Raw genomic sequence first — 21591 nt, 5'->3', positions numbered from 1 at the left:
AGCTCCAGTGGACTACACTATAGAAAACGGTGAGAATTGAACGCTTTAAGGTAAAAAACTCTTTAAGGGTGACAGATATTTTGGATAAAGAAAATATTTATGTTTTACATTTACCATGTCTATCTGACCTTCCGAACATGTTAGATAATAAATAAACATCACTGTGAGCCTAGGAAGGTTTCAGCGGTGAACCTCACTATCTCTACTGTTTCCTGTGGTGTGATCCACTTAAGCTTTGAATATGCTTCAATTTTTAGATCATATCATAAAATGAGCTGATAAAACGGATGGACGGAATGGATAATACACATACATCATGGTGGGCCCCACAGAGTTTACTCGCGCACTGAGTAAACTTCTATGCTCATCTCAGCTACATTTAATTCCCAAATTAATCCCAGGATGTCGTTCTTTTACCCGCCGAACGCTCCATTTAACATAGATTGATATATGGTAGATTCGAATTACGTATATTTACTAACAAATTCCTCGTGGATCTTACGTATTTTAAGTTAATACCGTGATATTTTCTCGGCGATATTAGTTAAACTGCTCCCCTCCCGCGAGAAATCGCCTTCGCTGGAAATCCAGCGCGGACAGACAGCAGTGCATCGCCATTCATGGCGGCAGCTACATCATCGTCGTCGTCGTCATCATCATCTGCGGCCGCCGCCGGATCAGGACCACCACCACCTCCTCCTCCGAAGATCCTCCTAGCAAAGCCCGGATCCGGCCCCGTGGGGTCCACCGTCGCCAAATTCTCTCGAAGCGGCGGCGGCGAAGACGAATCGGTAGTTCTTCGGTCCCGTCTCCCGCCCGTCGGATCCCTCAATCTCCTCTCCGATTCTTGGGATTTCCACACCGATCGGATCCTCCCTGTAAGCTTCCTTCCGCCAAACCCTAGAACCCCCCAAAACCCTAAAAAAACTAAAATCTCCTATTTCCCTCTCTTCCATTTCAATTTTGCAGTTCCTGACCGAAAATACCGATTTCACGGTCATCAGCATCATTGGTCCGACCAGTGTTGGCAAATCGACGATACTAAACGAGCTTTATGGATTCAATGAGAGCTCTCCCGGTAAATCCTCTGAAAACTTCCCTGTTTTCTACTCAAATGCAGTTCCTTTTTTTTGGACTAATTGATGGTTAGGGCTATGCTGATGTTATTTTAAACTAGTGATTAGAGATTTGAGTTCTTAGGTTTGATTAGAGATAAGTTTGAGCTATTCTGGCTTGCAGGAATGCTCCCACCTTTTACAATGCAGTCGGAAGAAACACGAGCATTGGCTAGGCATTGTACAACGGGAATTGAACTTAGGATTTCTGCTGAAAGGCTGATTCTTCTTGATACCCAGGTTCCTCTTACTAACCTTTTTGTTATTGCATTTCCCCCGCTTTTGATTGATTAAATCTAGACTTAGATTCTTCTTCATGTATTTTGAAGTATTTTAACTTGAATAATATTTTTCTTTCTACCTCAGAATCTCTCTTCAAAAGTTTGCACCATTACATTTTCTTTTAATTCCATGTTTCTAGAAGTGTTTTGCTTCTGCTCATCTAGTCCTTACTTTCCAGGCTGTTATTTTACTAATGTTTTTCATTTTCATATGACAAGAAAATTCTTCATGACATGCAGCCTTTATTCAGCCCTTCTATTCTAGCTGAGATGATTAGACCTGATGGCTCTTCTTCAGTTTCTGTATTAAATGGTGAATCCCTGTCAGCTGACCTGGCTCATGAATTGATGGGTATTCAGGTAATTGTAAAGAAAAAAGAATCGCATTACAATTCTGTTTTTAAAGATTCGCACACTGCTTACACGATGACAGTTTTTAAAATTGTTTGAGCACCTCTGATCTGGCGCTATCCTTTTTGTGGTGGTGCAAGGAACCGTTCTAGCTTGGTGTTTTCCTGGTATCCATTAGTCATGTTTTACTGGTGGTATCAGAGGGAGTTCATGATATTAATATGTGGCATCTGATGCTGACGGTATGCCTTCCATCTTGGGATTCTATTGTTAAATGTCATTTGTCCATTTGTCAGTAACATGCTTTTTGATGAAGCAAACTAGTATTTGTGCATGAGCACACAGAAAATTTATGATGCCCATTAATCTGGAGACCACTGTACTGAAGCTTTTAGAAACCACAATTTGCAAGCTGTGATAATCTATCTTTCCATAAAATATCAGCCAGTAGTGTGGTGGCCATGAGATGTTTTTTCTGAACCATATTTTCATCGTGACTGGTTTGTCACTCTTAGCAGTCATTATTCATACCAGATCTGGATTTAGTTGCTGAGTCAACTCAGTTTGGATGGTAGCTCAGTATCAGTTCTGAACAAGTTTTCCTTTTTAAATAAAATTAGGAAGTTGACTTGGCAAGAGCCAAAGCTGGAAAACATATTGTAGTTTGAGATTGACTTCAAGTTTTGAGCATTTCTGAATCCTTGTTTTGGTAAGACCATTCTAACATCATGAAACCACCACAGCCAATAACCATGTGAAACCACCCAGGGGTGTGCTTAAGTCACCTGATTGGATGACTCCCATCCCTATAAAAGCCTGTGATAGCCTATAATGCAAATGGACTGTTGGAGCCATACAATAATTATGGCAGGTATATGGAACACCTATACAATCAGCCGTAACAAAAACTTGATCATGGTTTTAAGTCATTGCATGGAGTTCATGCAGTAGAATGTGCTAAATGTTACCCCCACAAAAATCATGGGTAGATTAGCTGAAACTAGGTTTATCCCTGGCTGATGAGAAACCTGAAAATGTGTCTTCTTCTTTTGATCCCTATTTCGAGTGTATGGTGCAATGTTGCAACACTTGTTTGTTTTTTCTAAGATAGCTCTGTGTGATAGTTTTTCTTTTCTTTTGAAGAGAAATCCAGTTAAGTTAGCTGGTCAAGCACGTATCTGACCAAGAAGCTTTCCTTTGTGCCCGTCTATTTCTTCTGCTAAAACATGCATCCTTTACATGCATTTGTCCCTCTCTGTGATCTAGGCTGGCTGCTCTCTTGGGCTACTTCGCAGGCCAGTGCCTTACTAATTTAGGATGGTGAATTACTGATACATCAGTATGGTTGAGTACAGTTGATGTGCTATTATGTCTCTGCAGGTTGACTTATTGAAGCATGGCATACCAGATCCTTCTCTGTTAACAGCGTCCCATTCTCATGGTTCCAATCCAGGGCAGGACAAGGAAAATAAAGATATCTTGCAGGAGCCTGCTGAAGAGTTTTTAGCTTCCCCTCTCTTCATACATACAAAGTGAGTATCATGTGTCTGTGTTATGATTTGAGCTACCATGCCTGCCTTTAGAATTTGTGATATGAAGAGAATACTCTGTACATATGATCTTCTTTTGGAAGAACGTGATCATTTGAAGGATGAGGTTTTATTTCATTTGCACTTCTTACAAGATGTTTCACTTGGTGACCCACTAGCAACAAGGCATTTTGATTTGTCAAAGAATACTAATACTGATGAACAAGGATCTTTTGGGGGTATGTATGGATTGGGGGTAAACTAGGGAAGGAAAGGGAAAGTAAAAGTGTGATGTAAGTGGATGGTAAACTGACATCAGCGCAAGGGGAAGGAAACTATTTGTACTAGTTCATTTTGTCACAGAAAAATCTTGGAAAATGCTTTTCCTTTGCATTTTCTAGTGTTTAGGTTGCAGTTTTGAAAGGATAACCCCTTGCCCCTCCAATTTTGCTATTTAAAATGTCACATAAGGGGGAAACCTCTTTTCTCACCAATTGACTTTTTGGAAGAAAAAAAAAGTTTCTTACTCTTTTTGCTCAAGTAAAAGGAAATAGTTTTCCTTCTCCTTTTATGTTTCTCAAACAGAGGAAATGTCACATCTAAGGAAAAATGTTTGCTTTCCTGTGTTTTTCTTTGTTTAACCCTCAATCCAAAACATGCACTTGAGTAGAAAGCAACACCATATTGAAAACTAATTAACACTTTGTTATGTTACTCTAATATTTTGTTGTGACAGTACAAGTATGGTGCTAAATTTATTTTCATTTTTCAACTTACTACCACAGCAGTTTGATTAATAAACACAATATACAAGGTGTTTGGCGGAACAGGATTCATGTCTGCCAACCCCAGTTAAGTGGGATGTGGCTTAGATGATGATGATGGCGACTCAGGGTGAGTCTGGAAGTTGGACACGGTTTAACAGAAACACATGATCATTGATGAGTCAGCATGTAAAATTAGCTGGGTGCAATGCTCTGAGAAAACTTGATTTTATGACTTTGAACAAATCCTTTTTAACTCTGTACACAAGTTCAAGGTAACTATCTACTTATTTTATCGACTTGATAGGACCTGCACTATCAACCTGCCAACACAACCCAACTTCCATGATGCATGGGCTGCTTTATTTGAACCCTTTAGTCCGAGCTCTAGTGGCATTAACGTTCCAATTTTCCAATAATAGCTTTGTTGAACTAAGAAAAGAGGGAAGAGAGCTTAAGAGGTCAGATTGTTCATATTTTCTCATATTATGTGCTTTTATGTACAGATTGCGAGATCAATACCTCTCCCCTCGCAGTATTACTCAGTTGAGACAGGCACTGTCACAGTATTTCAGCTCTTCTTCATTTGGAGTAAAATTTCAAAACACGATGAGAAAACATAGTGATTCTTCTGGTTCTGATACAAGGACTGATGATTTGGGTTCAGAGGGACCGAAATTGTTTGTGCTCCCAAATAAAAGCGAAGACGACTCTCAGAGAGCTCAGTATGGTAGCTATATTTCCATGTTGGAACAACTCCGTAATCAGGTATTTGTTTCAGCCCTTCTTAACTGATTGGTTTCTTGAATAGAATTTTAATTCATCCAAGAAGGAAAGAAAAAAAGGATGATTTCTTTTTATAGATGTCGAAGTCCTCCAGTTATGGAATTGGTAAATTACCTGTGATTTTCTGGTTGTTTTTGCATCGTTGCGAGATTCTTTTTATTGCTTATTAGAAAAACTAATCAAACTGGAATAATGTGATCTTGGCTTGAGGATGTGCACATTATACGTTAGTTTTCATTTTTAACAATTGGAGCCCATGGTTCAGCAGCCCAGTTTATGGGTCTGTTATGTCACGCCATGGATGGACCACACACCTAGAGTTTCCTTGACAGGACAATCCTAATGTTAGAAATTGTTGCCTGCAAATAGATTTGTAAGAAAAAATATTCAATAAGGGTTGACATTCAATTGATCAAAAAACCCAATATTGCTGCAAAGGGTTTTCCAAACTGGGAGATTTTCGGGCAAGATCCATCCATGGATCCTGACAGACCAATGGTTTGGATCACTGAACCATCGGACATGACTCCTACAAACTGAAAACCCAAGTATATAGTGCATATCCTATGGTTGCATATTGTACATATCCCCAGGTGAGGATCATGTAACTCATTGGAGTTTTAGGATTAGAATTCTGTGAATGTTGGATAAAGCGATATGAAAAGATCTAACTGTTGCATATCTTGAGCATTTCTCAATAAACAGCACACTGTAACTGTCCTGACTTTGCATCAATGCAGTTATTAGGATAGTAATTGTATCTTTTGCTTCTGCTTTTGGTTATTCTTTTAGCACATGTTTAGCTGCATCAACAAAGAATAGCTGCTTTTTTTAATTGACGAAATTCTTTTTTGTCAATTTTAGATATTGTCAATGAATTGCCAGCCATTTGCAAAGACAGTGTCAGAACGTGACTGGTTACGGAACTCGGCTCGGATTTGGGAGCTGGTAAAGAGATCTCCAGTCATTGCTGAATATAGTAGAACACTTCAAAGTTCAGGACTATTTAGGAGGTAGCATTATCTTTTTTTTTTAAACCCTAACTCACCACTCTCTTGGGCCAAATATGCCAACAATCACATAGTTGAAATGTGGAGTATTTAAATTCTGTTTCATCTACCATCAAGCATTTTTCCTTGAGAGTAAGCAGGTGAGGGTCGCTACATTGACGTCGGGTTCTAGCGCAGCGCATTCACCATTTGTCACTGTGTGGACTGGATGGGAGATACCCACAAAGTCTCTGCCCAACAAATGATTGTAGCTGCCCGATTTTGCCCCATGTGATGTGGACATTTAGGGGGCATTTGGATTGCAAGTTACTTTAGAAAAGCTACTGTAGTTTATCTTGGTTTCTACTAAGTATTTTTGGTAACCAACATACTTGGTAGAAAGATACCTCATTTCAACACTGAGGTCTTGGTATCGATTCCCTAGTGGGGGTGGCTAACAGTGATGTGTGAACTGACAGTGGGTGTACTAACAAGCTAACAAAAAATTAAAAAAAACCATACTTATCAACCAAAAAGTAAAAAAAGCAGGTTTGGTTTCCAACATCACAAGTAATTATCCCTCCAAATTCGTTTGGTACCCCTCACATCCAGCATCCATCATGTGGGGCCAACCTTTGATTGTCCATTTTCATCTGTCTGTGTCTAGGATATCGCACGCGAGAAGACACTAGAGTATAGCCCGTCCCATGGCAGGTCCCAACAAGATCAATATGGTGTGTTACAGAAAGATGAGTTTCGCATGTAATCATTGGTGAGTCCCACAAAAAACAGAAAAAGGAAAAAGAACAGTTATTTTCTGTCAATTGAGCATTGTGTAATAGATGGTTCAAATGTGCATTGCCGTGTGGCCACGCATAATGGATTGTTTGATACAACAATGCTGGCTCTAGTGCATGCATACCCCCACCAACTTATGTAAACTAGTATAGGGTGGTCGTTTTGAAATTGGAATCATAGGATGAGTGTTTTTGGTAAACAGATTTCTCTCTTTAGTGTTTGGGTACTTGCCACTAGAAACCCATTCTAAGGAATTTAGAAAGTGTGCTTGGGTACTGGAAAGAGAAGAATTTAGGACAGGGCTTGCCTTTATTAAAAAAACAAATGGCTATTTATGTCAAAGGAATCCCTACAGGAATGCATTTGCAGCGATTTCGTAGCACCTAGACATGAGAAGGCCCTTGCTGATGGATTCCATTGTCGAGAGGGTTACTTGTGAGGCCACCAGACAGCCCCTCAAATTACTGAGGATATTTTGACCAAAATGACCTTGTGGTATAGCCAAATGCACCAAAAAAACATCTCTTCTAAAATAAAAATAAAAAAAATTCTTTCTTAAGCTTTAAGAGAGCCTTTTGAAATTTTTGAAGAGAAACTGCATTTGTTGTTGAGCCCAGCACTCGTCAGGGCATGACGGCGGGAGGAATTGGGATGGGGTAAACATTGTGGGGCCCACTATGGTGTTTGTGAGTTGTGAGAACATGTTTTGCCGAATCATCTTATGACAAAAGCCCAAAATAAGGTAGATCCAATGCTCAAGTGGGCCACACCAGAAAATAGTGGAGATCATATGCCGACGGTTGAAACATTCCTGGGGTTGTAAAAGCTCTGGATCAGGCTAATATTTTTATTCTTTCAGTTCATCCCCATGGTGAGGACCTTATTAGTACTTGGTTCACATTATGAACAGTTTGGATTGCATACAATCATCATGGTGGAGCTCAAAAAGGTTTGAATCCCATCCCACAGTTTCTTATCATGTGGCTCACTTGAGTTTCAATCCATCTAATTTTGGTCTTATGTCTTAACATAATCTTCCAAAAAGGATGGATGGAGTGGATTTTTCCACAAACATCATGGTGGGCCTAACATAGCTTCCGATGACACTAACTTCGTGCAAAAGGCTTTTGCTGGAAATTCACGTCAACATTGCAGATTGGATAATAGGACCTAGCTAGACGCAAATGGTCCTGTGGGGCCCATTGTAATGTATGTATTTTATTCACGCCATTCATCTATTTTTAAAGATTATTTTAGGGCATGAGCCCAAAAATGAGGCATATCAAAGGCTCAGGTGGACCACACCATAGAAAGCAATGAGATTGAAAACTTGCTATTAAAAACTTCTCGGGGCTATAGAATTTTTTGATGTAACTCATTCTTTGGCCCATTGCATTAAATTAAATTCTGAATCCAATTGACAGAGTGAATTCAACACATCCCATGGTGGGCACCACATCCCTTAACACTTGACAACCTGAATCCAAATATGATAACCTCGACCCTTAACACATGACAACCACAATTTAAACCCTTAACACATGACAACCACGACCTAGATCTTTAACGCATGGGAACCTCGACCCTTAACACATGACAACCACAACCTCAACCCTTGATTCATGATAACCGTGACCCTAGACTCTCCATACATGACAATCTCAACCCTTAATATGTTCATTGTCTTCTAAGGCAATACATTATAAAATTCATAATCTATTTCTTTTATGGTCTTTCTTATGATAATCACAACCATTCCTCTCCATCTCAAATCCCTCTTGACAATCACTTCTCTCCGTGACCAAAACCACAATCATCCCTCTCTAGCAACAACTAAAAGTGACTTCTATCTTTACAGTAATGTTATTCTACAAAAAAAATAAAACAAAAAAATTCTTTCAAAGTGAAAGTGTCTTCCACCTATCAAAGTGAAAGTATCTTCCACCTATCTTCTTTAAGAAATGTGGTCATTGGAGTATAAAAAACACTCTTTTTAAGGGCTGTAGAAATTGTTAGTGGTGTCCATATGTTGGAGAAGTTAATGGCGGTGACCATATGCCGGAAAATGCAGTCGGAGGGGATGGTGGTGAGTCTCCGGAAGACATGTTTGAAAAGGAAATAAGAAAAGTCCAAGCGGGTATCCGGAAGACATGTTTGAAAAGGAAAAAAGAAGAGTCCAATAAAAATAATAGAGGAAGAAGGTTGTCTATATGAGCACTAAGCTCCAAGGGAATTTCGCCCCATTAATTTTTTTTATTAAAAAAAAAAAAAGACGAAGACCCATCTAACGCATCTTTTGTAAAAGCTTGCTTTTGGGGGCATTTGGCATGACCATGAAGCTACTTTGGTTAAAATCCCAATTGCTGGAGTAGAGCTCCAAATGCTTTGGGTTTTACAATTGAAAGATGGTTGCTTCATTGCATTACGAGGGTCCAGTAAATTGGTGGGCCCCATGCCTTGCACCTCAGATTCAGGTGCATTTTTCCCTGCTTGATCAGAAAATTTGTCCTACCTTTCGGTTTATTTATTTATTTTTCTCTTTTTAATCTTTTCCATTTTAGCTTCCCATAAATATGATTGAACAGGGAACCACAGCACAATGGTGTGGTAATGGCCCGGATTCGGTCCGTGCCAGGCTAGGCCCTGCCCAGTTCAATGCCTAAGATCTGTCCACAGGTGTGCGGGTGCAAGGCAGAACCCAAAACATTGGTTGGGCCAGGGCCTGCCCCGACTTAGCCCACCTGAAAATTGATAAAATCCTTATTTCCCGCTAAATGTTCCTAATCTATCCATTGATGAAGTGGGCCACACATGCACAGAGGAATGAAACCAGAAGAGGATTGGAATGTCATATTTATAGGATATAACACGCACATAAAGTCAGGCAGGCCGGCCTCAAGTCCGAGACGAAGCCCAACCTGAAAATTGATCAGGCCATGCATGCGCTGCTGCCGATCCCAGATCACGAGTTGACCCACTCATCAGGCACCTCAACCGTCTCCGAGAGATTATAACATGCAGCCAGCCAGCTGCATGACAAGCACCTCAACCGTCTCTGAGAGATTATAACATGCAGCCAGCCAGCTGCATGCCACTTGTCATGCAGCACCATTACTTGCAGAATACTGACCATGCAAAATGAATGCTGACGTGCAAGATTCCATTACGTGGAGAAATATTTCTGTGATCCAAACCCTTAAATATGGTGGGCCCATCACCGCCACAGGTTGGTTCATTTAAACCCTTCTATCACCGAACTATTCCTTCCAATAGAGGACGGCTCCTCAACTGTTTGTTTTATTTTTATTTTATTTTTTTCATTTTTACAACTGATTGAAGGCTCAGATCTTCCAGTCTTAATTCAGGCCCTTATAGGTCATAGATCAACGGTCTGGATTACTAAGCCATGGTCCCACATATAGACCTGATGCCACAAGTAGATGCAATCAGGACCATTTATTAGACCGTTGGAAATTGCCTACTTGTGCTTGACCTGATGCCACAAGTAGATGCAAGCCCTTACTAGTATAAATGTGAGATGCAACTCAAATCCTAACTGCCCAAATAACGGGACCCACATGAGATTGGTCATATCTCTAAAATCGGATTGATTAGCGGACACCTTGTTTTGATTAATGAACATTTGTATTTCTTAGGTCTGGACCATTTACTACGTTGAGCTTGTTTACCGTCCATTTGGCATCAACCAAACGGCCAATTATATGATATAGTTTCACAAATTTTGGGTTACGATCCATCTCGCAATGGGTCCCACTATTTGGACGGTTCTGATTTGAGGTCCAGGCTGCGTGTACAGTGAGTCAACCTCGGTATCGCAATGCAATAGAGTGATTCCCTGCACCCTATCATCATCATGCCCCTCTAATGACCATCTTTCAGTTCCTCTCACGTTACACGTGGCAATGATAATGCTGATATGGTGGGCAACACCCTCAAAAGCAAGGGGGTGGACTGTAGTAGCTATCTGATCAGTGACCTGTAAAAGGAGTGGCTAGATTAAAATAGAAATGGTCCACATTCAACCAGAAAAACCACCAAAGATGGTTTGAGTTGTCCAACGCATGTAGTGGACCACTGTATCAACGGTCCCGATCAGCACCCCACATTTGCCGCCTGTACCAGAAGGGAGCTATACCATTTCTAAGTGTGAGATGCATGATAATGACACTTCTCCATTGTTAGAAAGGAAATGTGACTTTTGGGGGGTGTTTTGGGCATGGTCATCCACGAGAGGGCCCAACAGACCAATGGTCAGGATCACTCCACCTTGGGTCCCACTTGTAAAAATTTATGTATTTTCATTTTAATATAGAGAAGACCCCTATGCTTATAAAAATGCAAGCACAATCTCCCATCTTCTATTCTCATTAGACACCATAAGATTTCAGACTCGGTTACAAAATAATCACAAGCTTACAAGACACGGACAGAGTCCCATGCAACTCGTCCGAGTTGACTCGGACTTGACTGGACCCGATTCTGCTCGATATCACCAATCCGAATCAACGTATCGTATTGTTCACCACAGATACAACCTGTTTTGGGCTGATACAGCCGTATTGGTAATGGTTTCGGACGATACTTTGAAACCTTGGTACGAATTGAAAATAAAGGGTGACTCGTCCCCACCAACTCAGTGATGAGTCAAGTCCCAATCGTCGAGTTCTGAAACCCTGATGTCGTAGTATCAGAAAACATTGTCATTTCAATTGGTAAAGCTACCAATGGGCTGGACTGTCACACCGAGTTTCTTGCTCCAGCCTGATAAGAGAGTGGGTCAGCCCCAAACCTGACCCATTTACTAGAAAGGCTAGTAATTCTAGCTCAGACCAGACCCATGACCCACACACCTAAGCATGACCCATTTATTAAACGAGTCAAGATTTCTAGCCCGCCCAAACCTAACCCACAACCAATTACCTTCGGGCCCCACCTGACCCACTTAAAATTCATCAAGCCTGACCCAACCCAACCAACCAACCTAACCCACCACGACCTAACTTAGGTTTATGAATGGGATATGAAGCTAAGGCTATATACAACCTACCAAGTGGATGCATATGCAGAGGTGTACATGAGGTGAACCAAGTCAGGGCTAATCCCAGCTCGAGTTCAGCTCAGCTAAATTCTCAAACCAGACTGGCCAACTCGGCTTGATTCGATCAATAGCTCAGGTCAGCACGAGCCAAGTTCAAGCTTGAGCGCTCGAGCTTTCTAGCCGAGTTTGAGTTCAAGCTTTCGAGTCAAGCTTTTTCTTTTTAGTTTTTATACAAGCGAGCACTTTTTTATATAATATTATATAATTAAGTTATAACTCGAGCTAAGCTGAAATGAGTCAAGTTCAAGCTAAGCTTCGAGCCGAGTCAAGTTGAACTTGGGCTAGGTCAAGCCCAGCTCAAAATTCTTTCAAGACCAAAAAATCAGCTTAGCTCAGCCATAACCTAACTTCCGGCTCAAGCTTAGCCAAGCCTAGCCAAACAAGTAAACCGAGATACTATCTCGGTTCATGTCCAGCTCTATCATACGTATATATAATATATAAAAATTAAAAATTAAAAATTAAAAAATCATCTATAATTTTCTCCTTTATTTTGTTTCGGGTTTCCCCTATGGTCAAAGTCAGGACATCTGGTCCAACCCTTTGGCAACCCATATGGGTGGGCCTGCGAGGTAGGGTTCAACTCAAGCTCTTCCCACCCTTTTACTTTAATGGGTAGCATATCTGGCCCAACCCACTTCTCATTTAGCTTGGCCAGAACCTGCCCAAAATGTGGTTCAGGCCAGTTGACCCATGGGTCGACCCAACCCATTGCCACCCCGTCCAAAACTGCTTGTACAGGCCTACTACGATCTACCACAATATCGGGGTACATCCAAACACAAGACCCAAATTGCTATTTCAAATTTACCATTCTACTCGGAATAGAAACTAGCAAATAGCATTTTGAGAGCCGTATCGGCTCATTTGGACACAATTCTGACAAAGGCTTTTCATGCAGCTTACACAAATTGGTTTTCAGTAAGCTTTTTAATCCCTATTTCAAGGGTTGGATAATCAGATAAGGATTGCAAAAGTGCATCAAAATGCACTACACAAACGGGAGTTTGGCTAAAAATAGCTTAGGCATCAAACGCCCTTTTGGAAGGCATGTCCAAACAGCCTCCTAAATGGTATTATGCCATCCAAAAACATGTTACTTTTCAAATACCATTTAGGGCAAACAGTATTTAGATGAATTGCAATTCAGGGGCTGTCCAAACCCACCATGCACTGTTATTGTCAATATTCATTCAGCAACCACATTCCACTTAAAATTTCACCATACATTTCTCTAAATACGCATGACATTGATCTGCATCACATAAGAACAAAGAGGAATTACTGTGGCAAGACAAACAGAATTACATTCCAGGTAGACATAATCTAGTCCTTGGGGTGTTTGCAAAAATGATGGGCATTGGCTACTTTTCAAATACCATTTAGGGCAAACAGTATTTAGATGAATTGCAATTCAGGGGCTGTCCAAACGCACCATGCACTGTTATTGTCAATATTCATTCAGCAACCACATTCCACTAAAAATTTCACCATACATTTCTCTAAATACGCATGACATTGATCTGCATCACATAAGAACAAAAGGGGAATTACTGTGGCAAGACAAACAGAATTACATTCCAGGTAGACATAATCTAGTCCTTGGGGTGTTTGCAAAAATGATGGGCATTGGCTACTGCTACCACTACTACAATGTGACTAGGCGCAATGTGGACAACCACTTGATGGGGACATGCGCCGAGCAGGCCACCTACTCGCACTTGATCGAACGGTATATGTGGCGCACGAACAGCAAGGAGGCACGGAAACCGACAGTCCCGAGCATGAGGAAGAATCCATAGCAGATGCAAGCCATGTAACCAAAGAAGAATGATGTTTGCATGAAGCCCGACATGTCCGACCTTGCATAATAGTAGTATAGACAGTATCCAAAGATGAATACGCCAGTGGAGCCTCCGCAGAGAACAGACCTGTGTAGAATGTAAAGGGCTTTTAGGGTACAGAAAGTAATGGCTATATCTTTCATTTACCATATCTTCAAGGATGAGGCACAAACCATGGGTAGCCATGACATGCAAGAAAGGAATTTTTAAATGGGGAGTAACATGATACTTGATATGCAGGCACCTAGAAATTGTACTGCACACATGGGATCCAATTAACTCAAACTGGCAAAATTGTGGAACCCACCATCGCTAAGTCAGTCCTAAAATCGGATTGTTTGAAGAATCATGATCTCCGGTTCCTGGACATTTCTTTGTTGAAATAAGACCATTAGATATTTTCATTCTTAACTGTCCAATAAATCTCCACCAAACCTATAGACAGATTATGATATAAGCTTAATTTTTTTGTTCATGCTACTTTTTTTTTTCTTGGGAAAGTGTTTCATGATGCGTCTAAACTAGAAACCATAATTTGGCCAGTTTAATTTGGCTTACTTGCATGCCACATGCAATTTTTAAGTAATTTCAATGAGCCTGCTTATCATCCATCACATTCTGCCATAGTATCAAAGTTTTCCTCTTTTGAATGAGCAATCTTGTTTCCATTGTAATTTCCACTTCTTCCTCATATCCTCATGTTAAAAGAAGAATAAGAAGAAGAGAACATTATTCAGACTGTGTTTGGATGCACAAGTGAATTGAGTAGCAAAAATTCATTGTAAGTAGAGCTGGGCAGAATCCAACCCAATCCGGTGGATCCGACCTGAAGGCCTGGGTCGGTGCGGATCAAGTAGGACCACTCAGATCCGATCGTACATCGGATCGAGTTCTCGTGGTCAATCCGGACCGATCCGATCCAAAATCCGAACAAACCCTAACCCCTCTTTCTCTACCCGAAGGAGGCGCTGCACCCACCCATCTCTCCTCCTTTCTCTCCCTCTCCCTCCCGATTTCCCCTCCTCTCCTTCTCTCATCTTTCCTCTCCTTCTTTCTCTCCTGGTTTCCCACATCTCCTTCTTTCTCTCCTCCTTTCTCTCCCTCTCTCTCCCTAGACTCAACTCGATCTGACTCGATTTGGTTTCCCAGACCGAGTCGGACTCGGTTCGGGTCAGGCCAGCAAGGATTCGGATCAGATTGAGTCAGCCTTGCTGGACTCAGTCCCAGATCGGATCGAGTTCGGGTCAGGTTCTTGAAAAATCAGATCGAGTCGAGTTGGACCCAATCCGGTCCGACTCGACTCAATGCCCACCTCTACTTGTAAGTATGGAAGAAATGATAAAATCAGCTATGTTTAGTATTGTAATGGGCAAGTAGCTCTCAAATTGGAACTTATGTTCCTTTAGACTCCAGCTCGAAATAATGCAATTGCAATTCGGAGGCCTGATACTCCATATGAATGCTAAGGAAATTACAATTTGGCTATTTCCACTTTATTAGACCTGTGTTTCATAGTGCATCCAGACAAACGCCCAAAAAGTCGTCATGCTCAGCAGTTGGACATGAACATTGGAGACATGCTGACTTGAGTATCCAAAAAGAAATTCTTAATCCCCCCTACAGTTTTAATGCATATCTGTGCATCACGATATTTTAATTTTTTTCTATATCCAATGCTTTTCTAAGGGCACGTTTGATTGCACCAATATCAAGAATTTTCACGATTAATCAGTCTAAGTTGGTGCAAACTATTATGAAATTTCATGATATTTTGTGCAACCAAACGCACCCTAAACTAAAAATCATAATATTTTAACCTTATGCGGACATGTCAGGGTATTGCGTTCCAAGCCATCATGTCCAAAGAACATGGCCACCAATAACTTATTCACAAAAAGGTTTAAAAATCCATGAAATGATGAATACCGTGATTCTGAAAGTCATTGTGCTGTGTGTAAGGGATGGTCAGCCTAATTCCCTCCAGGTAAGATCCGCTTGGGTAAAGTGGCACATTTTTCTGCTTGCTCACAATTTTGGAAGTTTCAGAAAAAATAAACTTACTGAAAATTGTGATTAGGCTGAAGAAGTGTCACTTTAGCTATGCAAATCTAAAATGGAAGATTTGGGGGCCATCGAAATTGGAATTAGGCTTGATCCTATTTTGCGGGATCCCTGACCCAAACGGAGGTTGATCTTCATTACATAAAGATTGAAAATTTTCTTTTCTTTTTTAAGAGAAAGAGGCATTGCTTACCTCCACCACCACTCATGGTCCTCGACCGCCAGCTGAAAGTATGTCAGCGCCACCGTGATGAATGCCGTGACAATGATGAGAATGATGAAAACAATGAACAGGATGCTATAGATGGTGTAAATTTTGTGACCCCACACACTCGCGAATATGTAGTACAGCTCTATGTAGATGGCACTGAAGGGCAGAAACCCAGCCATTGCCATCTGAGGGATCGTTCCTCTATACCATGGCAAAGGAGGGATTTCTCTGGGATACTTTGTCGTGCGAACAGGTGCTTGGAATTCAGCTTTGCTGTTCTTACCTGCAATACCACCCAAGACAAGTAATGGGGAAGTTACCAGCGTCCATATGAGAAGAATCACCAAGATAGTGCCGAATGGTAAGGCTGCTGTGGCACTGTATGCGATAGCAACAGTGTTCAGGAAGCAGAATGTCAAGAACAAAGGCCCGCAAAACAAGCATCCCGTTAGCAACAGATTCCTCACCTGCAAAGAAAGAAATTTGAAACAAAACCGGTATGGGTAGTTGAGTGACAGTGGAGAAAGAGGCTGGCTAATTCCATACCTGTGTGGATGACAAGCCAATTCACTTATGGCCACATGTGCCAAGGTGGCACGTCTGTTGTACAGAACAGTCCAGGAGGTTGCCACCAGTAATATGCCCGGGCCAAAATTAGGCCGATCCATTCATCAGATGGGTCACAGTGTACGAAATGAATGGATGGTTAAAAAAATCGGGCAGGTGAAATTTAACAGTCTGTTTCTTTCACAAACCATGGTGCATCGGATGATTGGACCAGGCTGATTTTTCAGCTAAGGCATCTAGAAGGTGAGGCTCACCCAATGACTGCTCAGATATCAGACATTTGTTACATATCAGGGCGTATAGCCTTGTGTTAATGAGCTGGGCCATGGTTTTAAGACTTAGACATATTCACCTCCAACCCGAACAACAAGCCAATTCACCCCCAACTTGGGCAAGTCTCGACTATACTTGAAACCAAATGAGTCGGTCCGAATTGCCAAGTCTTTGAGTCCTTTAACCGTGGGCTGGGCTCCACATGTGTTCAGGATTAGCAGACATCATACAGAAAAACCATCGTAACAAAGTAACCTCTCATACCCAGTTAGTTCCTTCTAGCTGCAAATAGAAGGAGGTTGCAGTGTAGCCTGCAATGCCGGATGTAAGAGCATATATGACAACCAGAGCTGTGAAAAGGGCTCCCCTATTGTACGGATAGAACACACCAACTAGTGCAAGAAGGAAGATGAATATTGCACTGGTAAGCACACGGACAACAAATATTAGGCAATCTATAGCATGTTGAAGTAGCTAAAAATCATACTGCAATACTTACAGAGCCAAAAGCTGAGTTCCTGATCCAAGAACAGCTGAAAACAAGGACTTGTGCTTTGGGAATCGGAAGACATCCCCATGAATGTACTTCCACCCCGTCTCCTCTTGGTCATCAACGGCCTCCTCATCATGTGAATATCTTTTAGCATAACCCAAAAAAAAAAGTCGGTCAGGAAATCTATGGAAGCACCTTATATTAAAAAGTTCGATGGTTAAAACCTAAAAAAACTGAGTCAACTCAATGTCAACCTGGGTTGGGCTGACTCAGAGACTCCACCTGGTCCATTCAGCTGGGTATTTGAAAATTTGTTTAAAATTTAATATACAGAGGTTGGTTAATCCCTCAACTCGTGTCCAGCTGGGTCAGGCCGACTTGAAGACTTGATCCAGTGGACATGCGGTGAACATCTAAGCCATCCTTCCAGTGGGGATCCTTGGAGTTGCGCACTCACTCTCTGTGTGTTTGTGTGTTTTGTGAATTAACATATGGCTATAGCAAAACCATGGGGAAAAAATACATAGGATGCCATTATTCTTACTTAATGAAGTCATTCTTAAGCACACGCATAAGAATCGTAGCAAGAAACCCTGTTAGAAGAAGGACCGTCACACATGAATTTATTATCGAGAACCAATGGATCTCCAAGTGCTGGGGCATCGAGGAAGACTTCGAGTATTTCTCCATCCGCTTCTCAAAAGGGATATCAGTTTTTTTCCACTTCACCGAATATGAGAATTCCACATCAACTTCCTTGTCCTCTGTAATATCGACTGCTAAATTTGGATCCGTCTGAACATTGATTTCTATGACGCGATCATCGTTGTAAAGAATATCAAAGTGAATATGCTTAAAGAGAAGATACTTGTACTCGCTCGGGTCCATCTTGTTTTCCTTTTCAACCTTCCCCAAGAATCCCCAAAAGGGCAAGTCGTCATAGTACATTTGGAAGTAGTAGTCTTTCACGACAGCATCTCTAAGCTTTGCAACCTCTTCTTTTGACAGTTTTCTCTTACAAAGGGTCTCAGAATGTTTGTCAATTTGAAAGTTCAATTGGTATGGTGCATCAACAAGTCGATCGCCATTCAGAACTTCCCCAAGAGCTTCCCTTTTCTCATTCACATGGTCTGTGGCAGATAAACATTCAGAGAGCACCCACATAGTGAGATGGATATTGGAGATGAGAACCAATCAACAATATAGGAATTTTATTATATACATAAAAAGTACGCTAGTGGAATCAAACCTGGTGAACAGAATGGGAGATCATAATATCGGTACGTCTCACTGCAAATTCATGGAACACCCTATTATCAAAAAGACCCAGAGAAAGAAAGAAAATTCGCGGAGAAACAGATAAACATTATATTCCATAATGTAATGCCATTGCATTTAAGAAACATCATGTGCAAATCATGGCCGTTCATTATATAATAGACATTATTTAAATGGTGTTCTTGTTATAATGGATGTTTAAAACAACGTGGAGTGACTGTTCTTGTTATAATGGATGTTTAAAACAATGCATTTACATACAAAGACGGAAAAGGGATCCTTTTACATTTAATTTCACAAGCATCCCTAAGATGAACAGATTACATCCAAAGTCTAATCTTGATAACAATCAAATATATGAGTCCAAGAATGGAGTCAGAACTGTTAGAGGAAATATTGTCCACATGAGTAATGGACAGGCTCACATGTGCCAATATGCTTAACATGCAATCCAAGCTGCTCATCGGAATATCCCTACTGCTAAGATGCAACGATGGTTGAAGAATCAGCACAGTCCATTTATTGGGTGGGCTACACATGAACATTGAATGTGGAACACTGGTCAATTTTTTTAACCATCCATATCCTTTTTTACCCGTGTCATCCACACTCGTAGCTCACATGTACCAATGTCCTTAAAATGTGGTCCCAGACCCAGAAGCTCATCAGGTGGCATCTATGGTGTACATGGTATGATCCAAAAATCAGCCTAGTCTGAATCTTGCACACCCTTGCCACATTGACACAAGCAAGCCATGAGTGTGGGAGAAGTGCACCCGCAGAGTGCGGTTAGCAGGGTTCCGCTGAAAATACCAATTACACATAACCAATACTATACTAATTCACCTCAAGAAAGAAGAGCGGCAATAGACGATGAAAAAACTTCCAAAAAGAAGAAGAAGAAGAATCAAACCCTTTTTTCACCACCAGAAAGCATACAACAACAAGGAAAATACTCATCTCATCAGCAAAAAATCAAACAGATCTGCCCCATCTAAACAACACAATCCAGATTCATGAAAAATCAAGTCTTGTGAAAAGAGAACAAAACAAGTACAGATCCACATGAATTTCAGAAAACCCAAAAGGGGAAAAACAAAAATCAATTACCTTGGATTGTGAAAAGGACCCACTTTGTTTGCATACAAAGGGACAGGATCTCTCTCCTTATACTTGTGATCTGACCCATCTGCTTCAACCTTCGAACCAGAAAAGATGAACAGGACCACCAAAACAGCTCCCACCAATTTCACCATCATAAAGGGCTAAAACCTTTCCAACAGAGATTCAATCTTTCAAGATTTCCCTACAATTTCCAAAAGACCCCAAGTTCAGAAATCCCCAAAAGATGGGATTTTGAAAGACAAAAACTTGAATTTCTAGCAACCTAAGAAATGGGTTTTTAGTAGATCTGAGTTATGAAAGAAATAGCTGAGATATTTTCAACAAAGAACAAACCTTTTCTCGTTTTCCTACGACATCCAACAGACCCACTTCAAAAAATCCCCAAAATATGGAATCTTGACATAGAAATACTTAAATAAGCAGCACTCTGAGAAACGAGTTTTCGCAGATCTGAGTACTGAAGAAGAAGCTGAGATCTATTTGACAAAGAACATATATTTTCTGGTCTTCCTACAAGAGACCCTTGTATGAAAACAGTCCCAAAAGAAGGGATTTTTGAAAGAGGAGATTAAGAACTTGAAGAAAAGCAGATGAACGAGGTTCCAGATCTATGAAGCTGTAATCTTTTCTGTTTTTTCCGGTGATTTTGAAGAAGACCCAGACGAAATAAACCAAGAAGATGGGATTCTGAGAAAGGAGATTTGGGTTTTGAGGGGAGTAAGGTTAGCAGACCTGACGAGAAAGGAAGAGGCTCTTCGAAGGAAAGAAGAAAATCCCAGCCATGAAGATGTACTTCAAAAAAACAATTTGATACTCTGAAGAGTATCAGGTTCATGCGCAAGTACCCATCCATATTTTAATGCGAAAGACATGAAACAAAAATCCAACCATCCAAATAGCCATGGAGAATTGAGATGTATATAAGAGAAATTTAATATTAATTAAATAAAATAAATTCTGATTAACTTTTATTAATTTTAACGTCCATTAAATATCAACCATTCAGAGATTTTGAGAATTAGTTCTGTGTAAGCATTATCTGAAAAAGTGGGGTCCACCGTTTGATCTGTTCGATTTTGGTTATGTGTGGTCTCCGGAACGGAATTTTTTAGTTAATGTGTATGAAGTGTCATGCTCCGTCAGATTATCCAAGTTTTCTCTCTTTAAAATATGTTAGTTTCACGCGTGTGTTCCTGTTTTCTCGTGGTTGACACGCTAGAGGCATCTTCCACCGTACCCGTGGCAAAGATATAGTCAATCGAAACCGTTCATTTAGTTGGATCTACCTTGGATTGTACATGTTTTGAGAATTAGACAAATAGGAAAACTATATATTGTCCATCTATTTCTTTCACTTTTTCTCATTGATTTCAACCGTTAAATAATTCTTACTATTACCGTCCATTTAAAATCCACCATTTCAGATTAATTTGATCTGAGGAATACCTACCATTTTTAAGTGACACGTGTAAGGTGGATGGAGAGTTCCATCGTATGTGATAGGAACGTTTGTACCATATAATTCTCCTTTTCGGTAAATTAATGCACTTCCACTACATTATCTAGCTCGAGGAATCAGAAAGAGAAAATGACCGCTATAGACGAAACCTTTTATCTAGCGGATTTTATGAAGGAATACAAACTTCAGTTACCAACTTAGACTAGCACGTGCGGACAGCGAATTTGAGGACGAAACTACCCCTCCTTTCACTGCTGTTGCGTTTCCTCTCCCTCCCTTCCGTCGCTCCATTTTCGAAAAACGAGACGAAAAACCCGGCACTGCGATGGCACCACTGTTTCCTGTGGTATGATCCACTTGATATTTCGATATGCCACCGTTTTGGGCTGAAACCCTTACTGTAAATGGAAAAACGGATGAACGTCGTGGATAGTCCACATACATTCAAGGCGGGCCCAATTCAGTTTTTTTTTTGGGTTAGCTTGTTAGTACACAACCATGTCAGTACACACACCCCATGTTAGCCACCCCCACTAGGGATCGATACC

General features: G+C 40.8%; 2 protein-coding genes across 4 annotated transcripts; one reads left to right on the top strand and one right to left on the bottom strand.

Moving 5' to 3' along the window:
- The first annotated feature begins 569 nt into the window (after positions 1 to 569).
- LOC131233166 (uncharacterized) lies at positions 570 to 5863 on the top strand. 3 transcript variants are annotated; one of them, XM_058229780.1, is made up of 8 exons: positions 570 to 878; positions 970 to 1078; positions 1240 to 1355; positions 1637 to 1756; positions 1900 to 1989; positions 3233 to 3279; positions 4547 to 4808; positions 5691 to 5863. In XM_058229780.1, the coding sequence occupies exons 1-8, from the start codon at positions 621 to 623 to the stop codon at positions 5841 to 5843; spliced, it is 1155 nt and encodes a 384-aa protein (XP_058085763.1). In that variant the 5' UTR covers positions 570 to 620; the 3' UTR covers positions 5844 to 5863. The 3 variants fall into 3 exon arrangements, with proteins under 3 accessions (XP_058085763.1, XP_058085761.1, XP_058085762.1); XM_058229778.1 differs by having other exon boundaries at positions 3128 to 3279; XM_058229779.1 differs by lacking the exon at positions 1900 to 1989 and having other exon boundaries at positions 3128 to 3279.
- A 7291-nt stretch (positions 5864 to 13154) lies between these two features.
- Positions 13155 to 20347, bottom strand: LOC131232235 (transmembrane 9 superfamily member 2-like). The gene is made up of 8 exons (XM_058228440.1): positions 19918 to 20347; positions 19570 to 19765; positions 18431 to 18471; positions 17726 to 18311; positions 17188 to 17325; positions 16953 to 17109; positions 15831 to 16315; positions 13155 to 13663 (listed from the first exon to the last, which is right to left on the bottom strand). The coding sequence occupies exons 2-8, from the start codon at positions 19716 to 19718 to the stop codon at positions 13444 to 13446; spliced, it is 1776 nt and encodes a 591-aa protein (XP_058084423.1). The 5' UTR covers positions 19719 to 19765; positions 19918 to 20347; the 3' UTR covers positions 13155 to 13443.
- Between the last annotated feature and the right edge of the window lie 1244 nt (positions 20348 to 21591).

The sequence above is a fragment of the Magnolia sinica genome, chromosome 18, assembly GCF_029962835.1.
Source record: "Magnolia sinica isolate HGM2019 chromosome 18, MsV1, whole genome shotgun sequence".
Classification (NCBI taxonomy): Eukaryota; Viridiplantae; Streptophyta; class Magnoliopsida; order Magnoliales; family Magnoliaceae; genus Magnolia; species Magnolia sinica.
This window is presented reverse-complemented; position numbering and strand designations above follow the sequence as displayed.